The sequence below is a fragment of the Panthera uncia genome, chromosome F2, assembly GCF_023721935.1.
Source record: "Panthera uncia isolate 11264 chromosome F2, Puncia_PCG_1.0, whole genome shotgun sequence".
Taxonomy (NCBI): domain Eukaryota; kingdom Metazoa; phylum Chordata; class Mammalia; order Carnivora; family Felidae; genus Panthera; species Panthera uncia.
Genome location: NC_064812.1, coordinates 41,304,651 through 41,319,263, shown reverse-complemented (window position 1 = coordinate 41,319,263; position 14,613 = coordinate 41,304,651). Strand labels below are relative to the sequence as shown.

The window sequence follows — 14,613 nt, the reverse complement described above, 5'->3', positions numbered from 1 at the left end:
CCAGGTTGCCCTGGAGGACTATTTAAAGAAAATTCAACAAGTGGATTTTGACATATTCCACCCATCTTTACAGCAGAAGAATACACTACTACCATTATCTTTGTATGTTCAATCATGGAGAAAAAGATATTAAAATAATTTTATGGCACTGATCTTTACTTTTATTAGTTTTACAAAAGTATACTAGTTAACGGTTCTTGTTTACAAATAACAGGAGGTGTTTACTTAAGAATTTTTAGGATGGGTGTGTGCAGCTCACAGGCTTGATGAGATGTTGCTGGGGGACCAGAGTGCCACAACACTGCCCAGGCTCTGCCACAGGCACCAGGGCTGTCACCAGCAGCCCAGACAGTGTCGGTGTCTGCTGTGCTCTGTCAGGTCGGAGCCCCCGGGAGGGAGTGTGGTTTGAGCTGTACTGATGCTGCAGGCCGTGTTCAGCCACCAGGGGGCAGGAGAGTTAACGAGACGTCTCCTCCCTGCCTCACCCCAGGAGAAGAGCACAGGGGCTCAAGGAGCACCCAGCTTGCGTGTGGAGCAGCCACAACTCGAGGGGCCAGTACAGCTGGGGGTCATGAAGAGCGAAGTTAATATTTGAGGAGTGTCAATCACTATCGTGAGGGCTTTATCTCCCTAACATTTCGTCTTTACGACTCTGTGAAAATTTACCATGATAAAAGAACTTCTTTAAGGTAAGCTAGCTGGCTGTCAAGAGCTAGAACCCTAATTTGACTTTAAAAAGCTGACTTGAAAGTTTCACTGTTTTTTTTAACCCCGCCGCTTTACAATCTGTCCCTCAGCGTTATGACCAAAACTTCATTAACAAAATGTGTATTAATGTAAAGTATATTACCAAAATTGTATTGAGCATTCATAAAGGGGATACTACATTTTTAAAAACTAGTATACTAGCTGAGCTACTAGTATAAGCTCTGGCTGTATACTTTCATCCATGTTCTCATTTGATTTTGAAAAAGAGAACTAAGGATTTTGGGGGGTAATTAAAAAATACTAATCATAAAATATATACTAACCACAAAAAACGTAGTTGTGTGCACTTGCTGGTCATTGGAAGATCTGGACTCTGAGTCTCTGACTGCAAGGCCAGGGTTATGCCACAGTTTCCTTTTCCCGCCCTTTCAGTGGTCCTGTCTCCTGCCCACTCACACCTCTGGTGTTCCATCCCTCCATCTCATCTCTAAACCTTTGGTTGGAATTAGTGCCTACTTCCATTGTGAATCAGTGATGGCTTAAAATACTACATTTTTGCAAAAAAAACTCAAACCGAGAGCTGCTTGAGGGCAAGACTACGTTGTTTTATTCATCGTGGGGTCCCACAGCACCCAGAATGGCTTCTGATATAGAGTACGTAGAGAATAACAAGTGTGTGTCTGTGTGAACATGCAAGGTGGTTGTATGTGTGAGTATACTCTTGACAGTGATGCTGAAGGAATATCCTTATAGTTTGATTCTGTGACTTTAGAGCCTTTTAGCTTATCTACAAGCAGCTAGTACAAGGAAATGGGACACGTTCCTCTCGGGATTCGGAATGGCCCAGAGCTGAAGAGTTCATCAGAGACATTCTTTGTTAGGAAGCATTGCCTGTGGGTCTTCCCAGGTCAAATCTGGCAGCAATCGTCTACTAAGCATCTTGGTTCCTGTCTAAGGGTCTTAAAAAGAAGGGTTTAAACATGCAAGTGGATTACTGGATTCCTTATTGGCTCAGAAACCAATTTACTATTAGGTAAATAATTTCAAAATACTCTCTAAGCCATTTTAAATTTGATGCTTAGAAATTTGGATGAACTCAAGTTTGCAGTCTCCTGGAGATTAAAGTGGGGTCTTAGTGACATTTACCGTACTATTAACTTCATGGCAGAAAAGACACTCCCTTAGATGGTGCCAACATTGTTTTTCACTTTTCAAATTTCTGGGATTTTTTTTTTATTAGAGCATTGTAAAGGAGTCCGATACGTTTTCAAGCCATGTAAGATGTATTTTGGTATTGAACAGGTGGAGAGCAACAGATGACCAATGTTAAGTATAAATTACAGATTAATCTCAATGTAGGTAAAGGTGCACATCGTCATAAAATACGTTCTGAGTAGTTCCCACTCAACTGGCAGGACTCTTCCTCTCTTTTTGATTAAATGTCTCCTTTTGACAAAATTAAATTACTCTTGAGAAACGTAACAGCAGCTAACACTCAGCGGAGCCCGAATTTGGACAGACGAAAGCTCTGTACCATTATGCATTAATCTTCACAGAGTTACTTCTCTGTATTTATTTTCCAAAGGATAAAACTGCCTCAGAGATGTTCAGTTTGAGGTCACATAGCCATTATAACTAGAGCTGGATGTCAAACCCACATTAGTTCATTGCCAAAGCCCACAACCCATGTATTTTTACCATTCTTGAGACTGTAAAATAAACGGCCAAGTTTAAAAGCTCCAGGGCACGACTTTTTCAAAAAGGAGTATTATTGTATGTATTTTAGGTACAGATTAGGTTAAAAAGTACGGTTACATAAATTCCAACTACAAATTAGGTGAGAGAAATAAATAGGCAACTGGAATAGATACTAAGTGCTGGCCATGGGGTCTATACAGGAGAGACACGTCGCCACTTTGGAGGTCAAAAAGGTCTCCCAAAAGGCAACCAACGGAATGGGAAAAGATATTTGCAAATGACACATCGGACAAAGGGCTAGTATCCAAAATCTATAAAGAGCTCATCAAACTCCACACCCGAAAAACAAATAACCCAGTGAAGAAATGGGCAGAAAACATGAATAGACACTTCTCTAAAGAAGACATCCGGATGGCCAACAGGCACATGAAAAGATGTTCAACGTCACTCCTCATCAGGGAAATACAAATCAAAACCACACTCAGATACCACCTCACGCCAGTCAGAGTGGCCAAAATGAAGAAATCAGGAGACTATAGATGCTGGAGAGGATGTGGAGAAACAGGAACCCTCTTGCACTGTTGGTGGGAATGCAAATTGGTGCAGCCGCTCTGGAAAGCAGTGTGGAGGTTCCTCAGAAAATTAAAAATAGACCTACCCTATGACCCAGCAATAGCACTGCTAGGAATTTATCCAAGGGATACAGGAGTACTGATGCATAGGGGCACCTGTACCCCAATGTTTATAGCGGCACTCTCAACAATAGCCAAATTATGGAAAGAGCCTAAATGTCCATCAACTGATGAATGGATAAAGAAATTGTGGTTTATATACACAATGGAATACTACGTGGCAATGAGAAAAAATGAAATATGGCCTTTTGTGGCAACATGGATGGAACTGGAGAGTGTGATGCTAAGTGAAATAAGCCATACAGAGAAAGACAGATACCATATGGTTTCACTCTTATGTGGATCCTGAGAAACATAACAGAAACCCATGGGGGAGGGGGAAGAAAAGAAAAAAAAAAAAAAAAGAGGTTAGAGTGGGAGAGAGCCAAAGCATAAGAGACTGTTAAAAACTGAGAACAAACTGAGGGTTGATGGGGGGTGGGAGGGAGGGCAGGGTGGGTGATGGGTATTGAGGAGGGCACCTTTTGGGATGAGCACTGGGTGTTGTATGGAAACCAATTTGACAGTAAATTTCATATATTAAAAAATTAAAAAAAACAAAACAAAACAAAACAAAACAAAACAAAAAGGTCTCCCAGAGAAGGCAGCATGTGACAGTGTCAGGAAGGTTGGGTAGGACCCAGAGTTTGGGGAGGGGTGTAGCTGTAGGGAGGTCCTGGCTGAGGAGGCAGTGGGAACAAAGGCCAGGAGGCAAAACGGATAGCCTGTGTGAAGACCCAATATTTTGGCTTTAACTTAAGTAAAAAAGAACAGAATGTAATGTCCAGAGTTCTCAGAAAAGTCTGTGAATAAAATGTGGCCACATCCTCTGGTCCAGTGAGACATTCTGAATGAAGATCAAAGAGTTGTGAGTTTATATTTTGCCTGTTTCACCAAATCCCTACGTGCCCTTGGATCTGTTTTAGCTCTTATAAATAGGATTTCTCTGAAGACACTGGCCTAATAACCTTGTCCAGAAAGATCCACAAAGTTGTAAACATTATGCAGTTATTGAAAACAAAACATTATCCTGTTTGTACCTGTAAGGAGGACTGAGCAAGAAACCACTAACACCCAGAATTGAGAAGGGTAATGGCAGTGGGTTGGAAGGAGGGGGGAGGAGCTGGGGAGTGAGGGAAGAATCCATTAAGTAACTGGCACTTCAACAAGGCCTGCTTTCTCCTCTGAGAAACATATTTCTTGGCTACCTAAAAAGGTATTTCTAAAAAATTCAGACCCTTCAGATCAGAAAGAGGGTGATAAGCAGGGAATGTCATTACATTTATGGAACAATGGATAGATGGATGTGAATTTTTCCATCAAATCGGTATATACCAGGTAAAGGGGTTTGTTCAGTAAAAGGGACATTTGGCACATTAAATATGTAACTCATCTGTAGTATAAGCTGAGTAAAGACATTTTAAAAGTTTAGATACAGAGCAGTATGGTGTTTTCAAGCACTTCTTATAAGAGTGTGGGCTTCTTATAAGAGTGTGGACTGCCTGGGTGCAAAACTCAGGTCCACCACCCTGATAGCTGTGTAACTGCAGCGAGTTACATGAACTCCAGTGTCTCAGTTGCTCCATTTATAAAATGGGCAAAATTATATCTATCTCAACAGTTGTTATGAGGAGTGAATGAATTAATACACGTAAAGTGCCTAGAACGATGACTTAGATGTTCTAAATAAACATTAAATGATGTGTCCGTAATACACAGAAGTCACACACCGGCAGCCCAAACCAAATGAGGCCGGCAGGCAGGGCCTCTGAAAAAGAACAAGACACTGAATGCCTTTGGGCAGAATGTGTACTCTGCATCCGGCCTCAGGCCCCAGGACAGAGGTCTCCCACCCAGCCCGACTCCTGTGTCGGTGTTACTTGCCTGCTCTCTAAGCAGTCGTGCTTGCTGGAGAATTTGTGGGTGGTGGATTAATAACAAGGGAACGCCAATCTGAGGCTGGCTTCACAAGCAGGCCCACTTTCTCCCCCAACCATATGGTAACTGTTGTTGGTGCACCTGTCCCTCGCTCAAAGTTCTCTGAATGCAAGACAATGTTTTATTCATCTCTGTGTCCCCAGAACCTCCCATAAACCCTGGTGGTGCTCCATGCACCTTTGTATCTGAATGAACATGCTGTGGCATAGGGGTGATGGGCGCTGAGGGGATGTGAACACGATGGGGCTCGTATGTGCAGGCCGAACTGGGGGTGCGTGTCAAGGGCGTGGTACACAATGGCGTTCAAGAAACAAGGCTGTTGGGCACCGTGCAAAGCAGGGTGTGAATGAGGAAGGAAAGATAAAGAAATCACAGACACACTCGGGTGTCTGGATTTTAAGAACGGGCACGAAATTTGAAAATAAATACTTCGCAAATGGTCCAGAATACATGTATTTTGTGTATATGCACACGGATATTATTTGCAGTATTACTGGTGTAATCATTTCTTGGATAAGGAGTACCTTTGAGTCAAATATGAGATACAGTGTCTTTATTCTTAGTTGATAAGTCTGAGGGGAACTTTGATTACCTGTACAAATACTGTTTTCCTCTGAGTCACCCTTTTCTCATTAAACAGTCCTGTTTGGTGTACTGTGCACTTTCCCTTTTTATTTTTAATCACGATTAATCTTCCCAGCTGCTTAGTTATATAATAATATCCCGTGTGTTTAAAACACAGGCCTACAGATTGAATTTCTCAGACAGCAAGTTAGAACCACAGGATCTCTTTTACGGGTGCTACAAAGATTTTTTAGGAAGTCGACATTAACGATTTGAGGAGCTATTTCACTCTCTTATATTAATTCCTTGCTGCAGTGGTTTTATCCTATATTAATCTTGTAGGTTGACAAACGAGTTGAGAAAGTTCTCATTTCAATGAATGAACATAAAGACACTTCCTCCATTCCTTGTGAGCTCCTCCATATGGCTGTTAGAAATCTGTTTCAGTCCTGGTTTGGAAGAATGTATAATGTACTCTTTCCTGAGACAGATTTTTTTCCCCCTGAGATTTTTTTTTTTTTTTTTTTTGGTAACTAATGTGTTTGTTTTTTTACACAAGTAATGTACGTGTGTTCACTGCAGAAATATTGGGAAAAAAATAAATACAAAAATATAAAGGAAAAATATTTTTAAAATCAACTATAACTTTACCAGGTAAGAGATGACTACCATTAACATTTTGGTCTATGTTCTTCCAATTTCTTCCTTGGCATACAAAATATACAAAATTGGTATCTTCTGTGTGTTGTTTTTAGTCTGCATTTTAGTTTAGTAATACAATGTAAAGTAATACAGTGTAAAAAGATATTAGAAAAATATTCTTAATTTTTATTCTACAGAACATTAGTGGGAGTATGTTTTCTTTCTTATTTTGCAATGATAATCTAAGTTGCACCTAGGGCCCTCAGCCTCCTGAGGTCAACCTTCCCTTTTTTTAAAAAGCTTTCTTTTTAACATTTTTATCTTTTTATTTTTTTAAATATTTATTTTTTGAGAGAGCACCAGTGGGGGAGGGGAAGAGAGAGGGAGACAGTGACAGGATGACAGCAGCAAGCCTGATGTGGGGCTCAAACCCATGAGCCGCAAGATCATGACCTGAGCTGAAGTCGGATGCTCAACTGACTGAGCCACCCAGGTGCCCTTTAAATTTTTATTTTAGAAAGAGAAAGCGAGCAGGGGAGAGAGAAAGAGAGAGAGAGAGTGAGAGACAGAGGATGTTAAGCAGGCTCCACACAGCGTGGAGCCCAATGAAGGGCTCGGATCCCACAACCCTGGATCATGACCTGAGCCTAAATCAAGAGTTGGACATTCTGGGGCACCTGGGTGGCTCAGTCAGTTGAGCGTCCAACTCTTGATTTTGGTGGTTCATGAGTTCGAGCCCTGCATGGGCACTGTGAGTGCAGAACCTGCTTGGGATTCTCCCTCTCCCTTTCTCTCTGCCCCTACCCTGCTTATGCTCTCTCTCTTTCAAAATAAATAAATAAACTTAAAAAAAAAAAAAAAAAAAAAAGAAGAGTTGGATGCTCACCCAAATGAGACACCCAGGTGCCCTTCAACCTTTCCTTTAATAACCAAATAAAGTGGTATAGGACATCCCATGGGATGTTCCTTGAAAAGCCAGCATAATAGCCTTTGTCAGTATTTGTAAGATTTCCAGGCTAGAATGGAACACAGGATTTCTATACTTCTATAACTTTTCCATACAGTTTCATTTGCCTTTCAATTTCTTTCCGTATTCTTAAAACAATTTCTTTTAATATTTTTGTGTTTTGATATTTTCACATTTAAACCACATGAAATGAATTTGAGGCAAGATGTGAAATGTGGATCTACAGACAGTTGCCCGATTGAACCAATGCCATCAGCCATGCTAAGCATATACTCAATATCCAAGTTGAATCTGAAGCGTAACTTAAATAATTTAGAGGAGGTCACTTTTTAAAGGAATGTTCTAACTTTGTTAAAAATAAAAGATGCTTTGAGAATTGGGCAGTCACTCTCAACACATTACACAGTTCTAAATCTCCTTGACTATTTTCTTTTTTTCTTGTGGTCTTGGACAGGTACAAAGTAAAACAGGATTTTCATTTTGTTTCCTGACGAGTTAGCTCAGTGGTGAGCCATCGTAAGAGAAGTGGCATGCTGGGTGCCGGGCTTGACCAAGGAATGTGAGACAGATTAACAATAATTTAGCTCTATCCAAACGAATGTTCACTTAAGTAAAATTTCACGATTCATTTAGTGTGGATGGAGCTGGTGCCCATGAGGACCATTTTCCCCACTCAAGGCATCGTCTCCTTCTGTGGGAGTGGGACCAGTTTCCATTACTGGTTATGTGAGGAGATGCTTGTGGGATCTGTTATTTCTGTGATGTTTAGTGTCTCATATAGATGGAGACCCCGCCCAGTTGTTCAGCTCACCTTTTAAACTAGTTCTGGGGGCACGAGTTCTTATTCTCTCCAGCTTTTTCATGAGCCGGCCTCTGTGTGTGTGTGGTGGCGGGGGGGTGGGGGTGGGGGGGCGGGGATGGTGAGCAATAGATGACACTTGTGTTGCCTGAATGTCAGAGGCAAAATTACACCAGTATGTGCCTACAGTGTGTGGGCTCTGAAGGAAAAACCCAGCTGGGTCCTGGTGAGAACTGGAGGTGAAAGACACTTATTTTGCTCCTGCCAGAGGAAGACTTACTATTGCAACTAATCGCCAGTGCAGCTACAGTGGTCCTGGCTCATGGAATGTTCCTAGAAAATACACCTAGGAAGACGGAGAAGCAAGAAGGAAGAGGAAATTGAGGCAGGCATGGATCTGAGGGATGACTGCTTCCCGGAAAGGCTGCTCTCTTGTCCTGACCACGGAGCAGTCCACTGAGAGGCCTGGGCCTGGTTCTGCAGTTGTCCAGAATGCCCAGCGCATGAGAGGTTGTTTTCTGGGGCAAAGGTCACTTTCTCGTCACTGGTAAATTTTCTCCCGTAATTAAATGGAAAAAAAAAAAAAAAGCATCTGGTTCTTCCTCCATCTTTTTCCCTCTTTGTTCAAGGGAGAAAGGAGAAGCATCCTTGTCTTGATTTTTAAATTTTTCAATCTTGATGCAAACTCCCCAGATGGGAGGATTTTTTGTTTGTTTGTTTTTTCCCAGTGACATTTCTGGGATATAACTCATTAGATATGTGGTAGCAACTTAAATCACTATTTACATTGACATGGCACTTCCTGGTGGGAGTTTTATCTTCCCTGAACCAAGGAAACCACACTAGGGAGAAGAGAATGTGGTTAAATGTTAAGTGTGACCCTATCTTAGGGATAGACCTCTTAATTCTGATTGTGAACATCAGCAATTTCTTCATGCACATCACTGAGTACATCCAGTGGTTCCAACTCCTCATTGTCTACACCTGGAATGAGTTGCCCAGGGAGTTAAAAAAAAAAAAAAAGATTTGTTAGTCACTCAGCAAACTGGATGCTCTGTTAGGGGCTGGGGAAGCAAGGATATCTATGGTGCCACAGCACCCCTTGTCATGCCAACAGTTTGGTTTTATGAGCCTTCCAGCAAATTCTTCCCTTTTGCTTATGCAAGTTTGAGAGTTGAATTTCTGTCACTCATAACCACAATAGTCTGGCCAACTGAGGGGCTGAGAGCCTGAAGGAATGAGATATATGTGCCATATCCTTTGCTGAGTTAAAAGGCACAACCGTCATCTTGCTGCTATATGACAGTGGGGACCAAGTGTGTGCTTATGAGTCTGTTTGCACGCACAGAGATAAATGGCAAACTTTCATCATAGCCACTGTACATGCACTTTAGTTAAGGTAGGAAATTGCCTATAGATGTTGAATGTACCTAGTATTAGGAAAGAGAAGTTAGGCTAAATAGGGGAGCTTCCAGTAGAGCAACATTTTGGCCAATCATTTTTTAAAACATCTGTGAATGTGGAAACATCTTTGGAAATCCAGATTTTCATCATTTTGGTTTTCTTAGAGTGCCTCCCCTGTCTTGGGTTGCTGCCCCCTATTTGGGAGAGGAAGAAAGGAGTTATCAGTTGTGGCAGATAAGATTCAGTCAGTATCAATTCATAATGAAAGTGAAATAAATTTTATTTTAAATCTTTGTTTTTGATGAACTAACTCCAATATAAACACAATGTGTATATCTAAATATTTAAAGGGCCAATAGGTCTGATTAATGGACTTTTTAAAATTGTGAGCTTTGGTCATAACCCTATCTTGGCATATATTCCACGGGCAACTGAAAAGACTATGTATTTTGCTGTTGTTGGGTGAAGTGTTCCACAAATGTCAATTAAATCCTGTTACTTGATGATGTTTTATAACCTTGCTGATCCTGTCTAGCTGTTCTGTCAGCTGTAGAGAGAGGCATGTTGGATTCTCCACCTATAACTGTGGATTTGTCTACTTCTCCTTTTCATTCTATTACCTTTCGCTTTACATATTTTGTAGCTGTTTGGTGCCTCCATCATATTTAAGATTGCTATATCTCCTTGGTGGATTTAATCCTTTTGTCACTACATAATATGCCTATCACTGGTAAATTTCTTCACTCTGAAGTGTACTTTATTGATATTATAATAGCCACTCCTGTTTTCTTTTGATTAATGTTTGCATGTTTTTTTTTCTATCTTTTTACTTTCAACCTACCTATATTGTTATATTTAAGTGAGTTTCTTGTAGACAGCATTCAGTTGGGTCATATTTTCTAATCCATTCTGCCAATCTCTTTCAGTTGATGGATTTAGATTATTTACATTTTTGAATTATTTTTATTTATTTATTGAAGTATAGTTGATATACAATGTTATATTAGTTTCAGGTGTACAGCATAGTGATTTGATAATTCTATACATTATGCTATGCTCACCAGGATAAATGTAGTTACCATCTGTCACCATACAATGTTATTACAATATTATTGCCTATATTCCCTATGCTGTAGCTTTCATCCCTGTGACTTATTTATTTTATAATTGGAAGTTTGTACCTTTAATCCCCTTCACCTATTTTGCCCCCTCGCTCCAACTCCTTCCCCTCTGGAAACTACCAGTTTGTTCTCTGTATTTATGATTCTGTTTCTGTTTGTTTTGTTTTTTAGATTCCACACAGAAGTGAAACTGTATGGTATTTGTCTTTGTCCTGTCTTATTTGATTTAGCATAATACCATCTAGGTCTATCCATGTTGTTGCAACTGGCAAGATCTCATCCTTTTTATGGCTAGTTCTCCATTGTATGTATATACCACATCTTCTTATCCATTCATCTATTGATAAATACTTGGGTTGCTTCCATATCTTGGCTATTGTAAATAATGCTGCCATAAACACTGGAGTTCATATGTCTTTTTGAATTATTGTTTTTGTTTTCTTCAGGTAAATACCTACTAGGAAAATTACTAGATCATAGGGTATTATATTTTTAATTTTTTGAGGAATCTCCATAGCTTAAATCCTTTTACATCGTTTTGCCTTCCCCTGCTTATAAATGCTTTTAAATATTTCCTCTATATACATTTAGAGGCACAAGAGACAGTGTTATAATTTTTGCTTTAACCATTAAACATAATTCAGAAGCTTAAGAGGAGAAGGAAATGTATTTACTCATAACTTTTACTTTCTGTTGTTCTTTCTCTCTTTGTGATATTCTGAGATTCCTTCCTTTTTCATTTCCTTTTTGTTTGGAGAACTTCCTTTAGCCATTCTCTTAAGAGAATTTTTTCACGTTCCAAGCATGTCTGTAATTGGCTTTTTAAGACGGCTTTTTTAGAACCTTTGTCAGGTAATTCTAACATCTCTGTCATTTTAGTGTTGGCATATATTGATTTTTTTTCTTCTGAGAGTTTTCTAATATGAGTGGTTTTCAATTGAAAAGTTGGGCATTTTGGATATTATGAGAGTCTGGATCCTACTTAAACCTGTGTTTTAACTGGCTTAAAAAAATTTTTTTTAATGTTTATTTATTTTTGAGAGAGAGAAAGAGAGCATGAGCAGAGCAGGGGAAGAGAGAAAGGGAGACATAGAATCCAAAGCAGCTCCAGGCTCTGAGCTGTCGGCACACAGCCTGCCGCGGGGCTCGAACCCACAGACCGTGAGATCATGACCTGAACCAAAGTCGGGCGCCCAACCAACCGAGCCACCCAGGCACCCCTTAACTGGCTTTTCTGATGCCAATCTGGCAGAGGAAGAGAGGAGCACTGCCTTGTTACTGCCAAGGTCAGAGAGGGTGGGGGTGAGGGGGGTAGGAGCCCACATTCACCACTTGACCTGAGTTCACACTGTTAGGGGCTCCTAGTTACTTCTGGGCAGCGATGGGAGTTCTAGATCCCACTGGGCATCCACTCATACATACCACCCTGGCTGGGAGGGGCAGAAGTGCCTTGTTACCGCTGACATCACAGGAAGGTGGCCTAATTATCCCTGGGCAGTGGCGAAAGTCCTAACTCCACTAGGCCTCCTTTGACACCACTCCAGCAGGGAGGGGGAGGAGTCCCTTGTTACTGCTGTCTGTGGGTGGAGTTCAGATTCCCCATATGGTCTCCACTGACACTGTGGTGGCAGGGGCCTTGTTACTGTCATGTGAGGATAAAAGTCCCAGCTGTCTATGGCCTTCCCTGATAGCACCTCAGCGTGTGTGTGTGTGTGTGTGTGTGTGTGTGTGTGTTGCAGTTGGAGCCCTTTGATATAGCTTGGTGAAGCAGGAAGTCTAGGCTCCTGATCCCCCTTTTGCTGCTGTGGGTGAGAGTGGGGCCACTGTTCTTCCTGTGGTTTTTAGCTGGAGCAAGTAGTTACTGTCTAAAAGGTTTTCGTCTTGTTAGGCTGCCCCTTTCCTGGACTTCTGCTTAGAAAGAATAGGCCTGCGTTGGGGAGTTTTTGTTTGCTCCTGTTGGCACTTCTAGGTTGCCAGCTTCTTAAAGCTAGAAGTCTGTGTATATGAAGCTAAAAGAAAACTCGGAGGACTCATTGCCAGGTTGTGCCTTGGATCCCACAGTCTCTGGTCTGGTTGTCTTCTCTCCACCTTTCAGAGTCTTCTCTTTTTTTTGAGAGAGAGAGAGAGAGAGAGAGAGAGAGAGAGAGAGAGATGGTGCAAGTGAGGGGCAGAGAGAGAGGGAGAGGGTGGTGTGGCAGGGGGAGAGATATTGAGAGAGAGAGAGAGAGAGAGAGAGAGAGAGAAATGGGGCTCACCCAATGTGGGACTTGAACTCACGAACCGAACCGTGAGATCATGACCTGAGTCGAAGTCAGATGCTTAACGACTGAGCCACCCAGGCACCCTCAGAGTCTTCTTATGTCTTATAAATAATGTCCAAGGTTTTTAGTTGTACTTAGCGGGAGCATTAGGAAACAGCACATCTAACTCCATCTTCCTGGAAGTGGAAGCCAAGACATAATTTAAAAATATTAGTTGGCTTCATGTTTTTGGAATTGTCCAGAGACCTATTTCCCGTGATATGCTAACCTCCCCCGCCAGAATAGTATCTGGCATACGGTAGGAGCTTCATAACATTCAGTGACTGAATCGCCACTTTACCTATGAGAAAATTTAAGGAATTAAATAATCTCTCCCAGGTCTCAAGGCTGGCTAGTAAATAGGAAGAATGGAGATTTGAACTAGGGCATTCTGATTCCAAAGCCCAGGCTCTCAGATGCATCACTAGGGCACTTGTGAAATTCAAGGCCCCTTTTGTTCTCTTAGGACAAAGGACAAGTGAGAGGGAGCCTCCACTTGAGACAGCAACAAAGTGACAACATGACACTTTTCTAGTGAATTAACAATGTCCTTGCATTTACAAGAAAATGTCCAGTGCTGTCATCTCTTTTTCCTTCCATTCGCTGCCAAATTTCCTGTCTAGTGTCCCAATTACTCCTTAAGTCCCGTGCAAAGGGGATTCCACTGCAATTTCTCTCCTGCAGCTACCCTTTCTTTTCAGCCCCCAAACCAAAAGCCACAGTGTCTTCCCAATTCTCACCCTTTTAAATCTTTCTGCGGTGCTTCCTAACGCTGCTCACCACTTCCTGAACTGTATCCGTAGTCTTGGCTCTCACAGACCTCTACTTTCTGGGGTCACCGTTATCCTGCTGCTTGCTATCCGCCTCCTCCTTCGGCCCCATCCTTTCAATGGCAGTTTCATCCTCAAATTGCTTACCCAAGTCCATGGCCTCAACAAGACTGGCAAATTCACTCACTCACTCATTCCTTTCTTCAGTGTTCATTTATTGGGCACCTGCTGAGTAGCAGCCACTGTTCTAGAGCAGGGAACAAGGTAAGGTGGCCATTCTCAGGGAACTTATAATCTAGAGGAAGATACAGAGTGTAACAAAGAGCAACAAGTCATGGACTTGTCACGGACTTGGTTATGGAGCCAGATGCCATTTCAACAATATTAATCAAACCTGTAAACTTTTGTGTGCATCACCACAATGACTTATTAGAGTCTAAAATTACTGAGGGTAAGAATTGTGTTATTTCCGTAAGACCAATGCTACCACCTTATATTTATTTATACTATGGTTTGCTTTAAAGATGTGCTTTCACATAGCTGGTGATTTTAAAACTCCTTTGAATTATTAAATATTTTTTTCTAAGAACTTTATTTACAAATACTTCAAAGCGGTTTAGTGTGTGCTTGATGTTACACAATGACTTTGAAACCTGTCCAGCCACAGCCACATACCAGCCACACTGTCTGGGGCAGACTTCACTTCTCTGCACCTTGTTTATTCTTGTCCCAGAAGCTCCTTAACTCATGAACCTCATACCCACACAATGACTCAGTTCAAAGCAGGTGCTTGAGGGTCCTCTGTATCCTAAGGAGGGGAGGGCCTTTTTTTTTTTTTTTTTGAGAGACACTGAATATAGAACAAGAACGTGGCTCTAGAACCAGGCAGCTTGAATTTATGCGCTGGCTCCTTCACTTCCTAGTGTTTGACCCCCAGCAAGTTATTTAACCTCTCTGTGCCTCAATGTTTTCATCCATAAAGTGGGGTAATGACAGTGCCTACTCCCTAGAACTGTTGTGAAGATTAAATG

At 41.4% G+C, this 14,613-nt stretch overlaps 2 protein-coding genes across 15 annotated transcripts in view; one reads left to right on the top strand and one right to left on the bottom strand.

Moving 5' to 3' along the window:
* NDUFAF6 (NADH:ubiquinone oxidoreductase complex assembly factor 6) overlaps positions 1-146 on the top strand; it is a 30,729-nt gene extending 30,583 nt beyond the window's left edge. For all 8 annotated transcript variants that reach the window (XM_049633094.1, XM_049633093.1, XM_049633098.1 and 5 more), the window contains one exon: positions 5-146. In XM_049633094.1, the coding sequence (XP_049489051.1) occupies positions 5-133 (129 nt within the window). In that variant the 3' untranslated portion in view covers positions 134-146. The remainder of the gene's footprint in view (positions 1-4) is intronic.
* TP53INP1 (tumor protein p53 inducible nuclear protein 1) overlaps positions 1-14,613 on the bottom strand; it is a 155,269-nt gene that overhangs the window by 129,049 nt on the left and 11,607 nt on the right. The window lies entirely within an intron of this gene.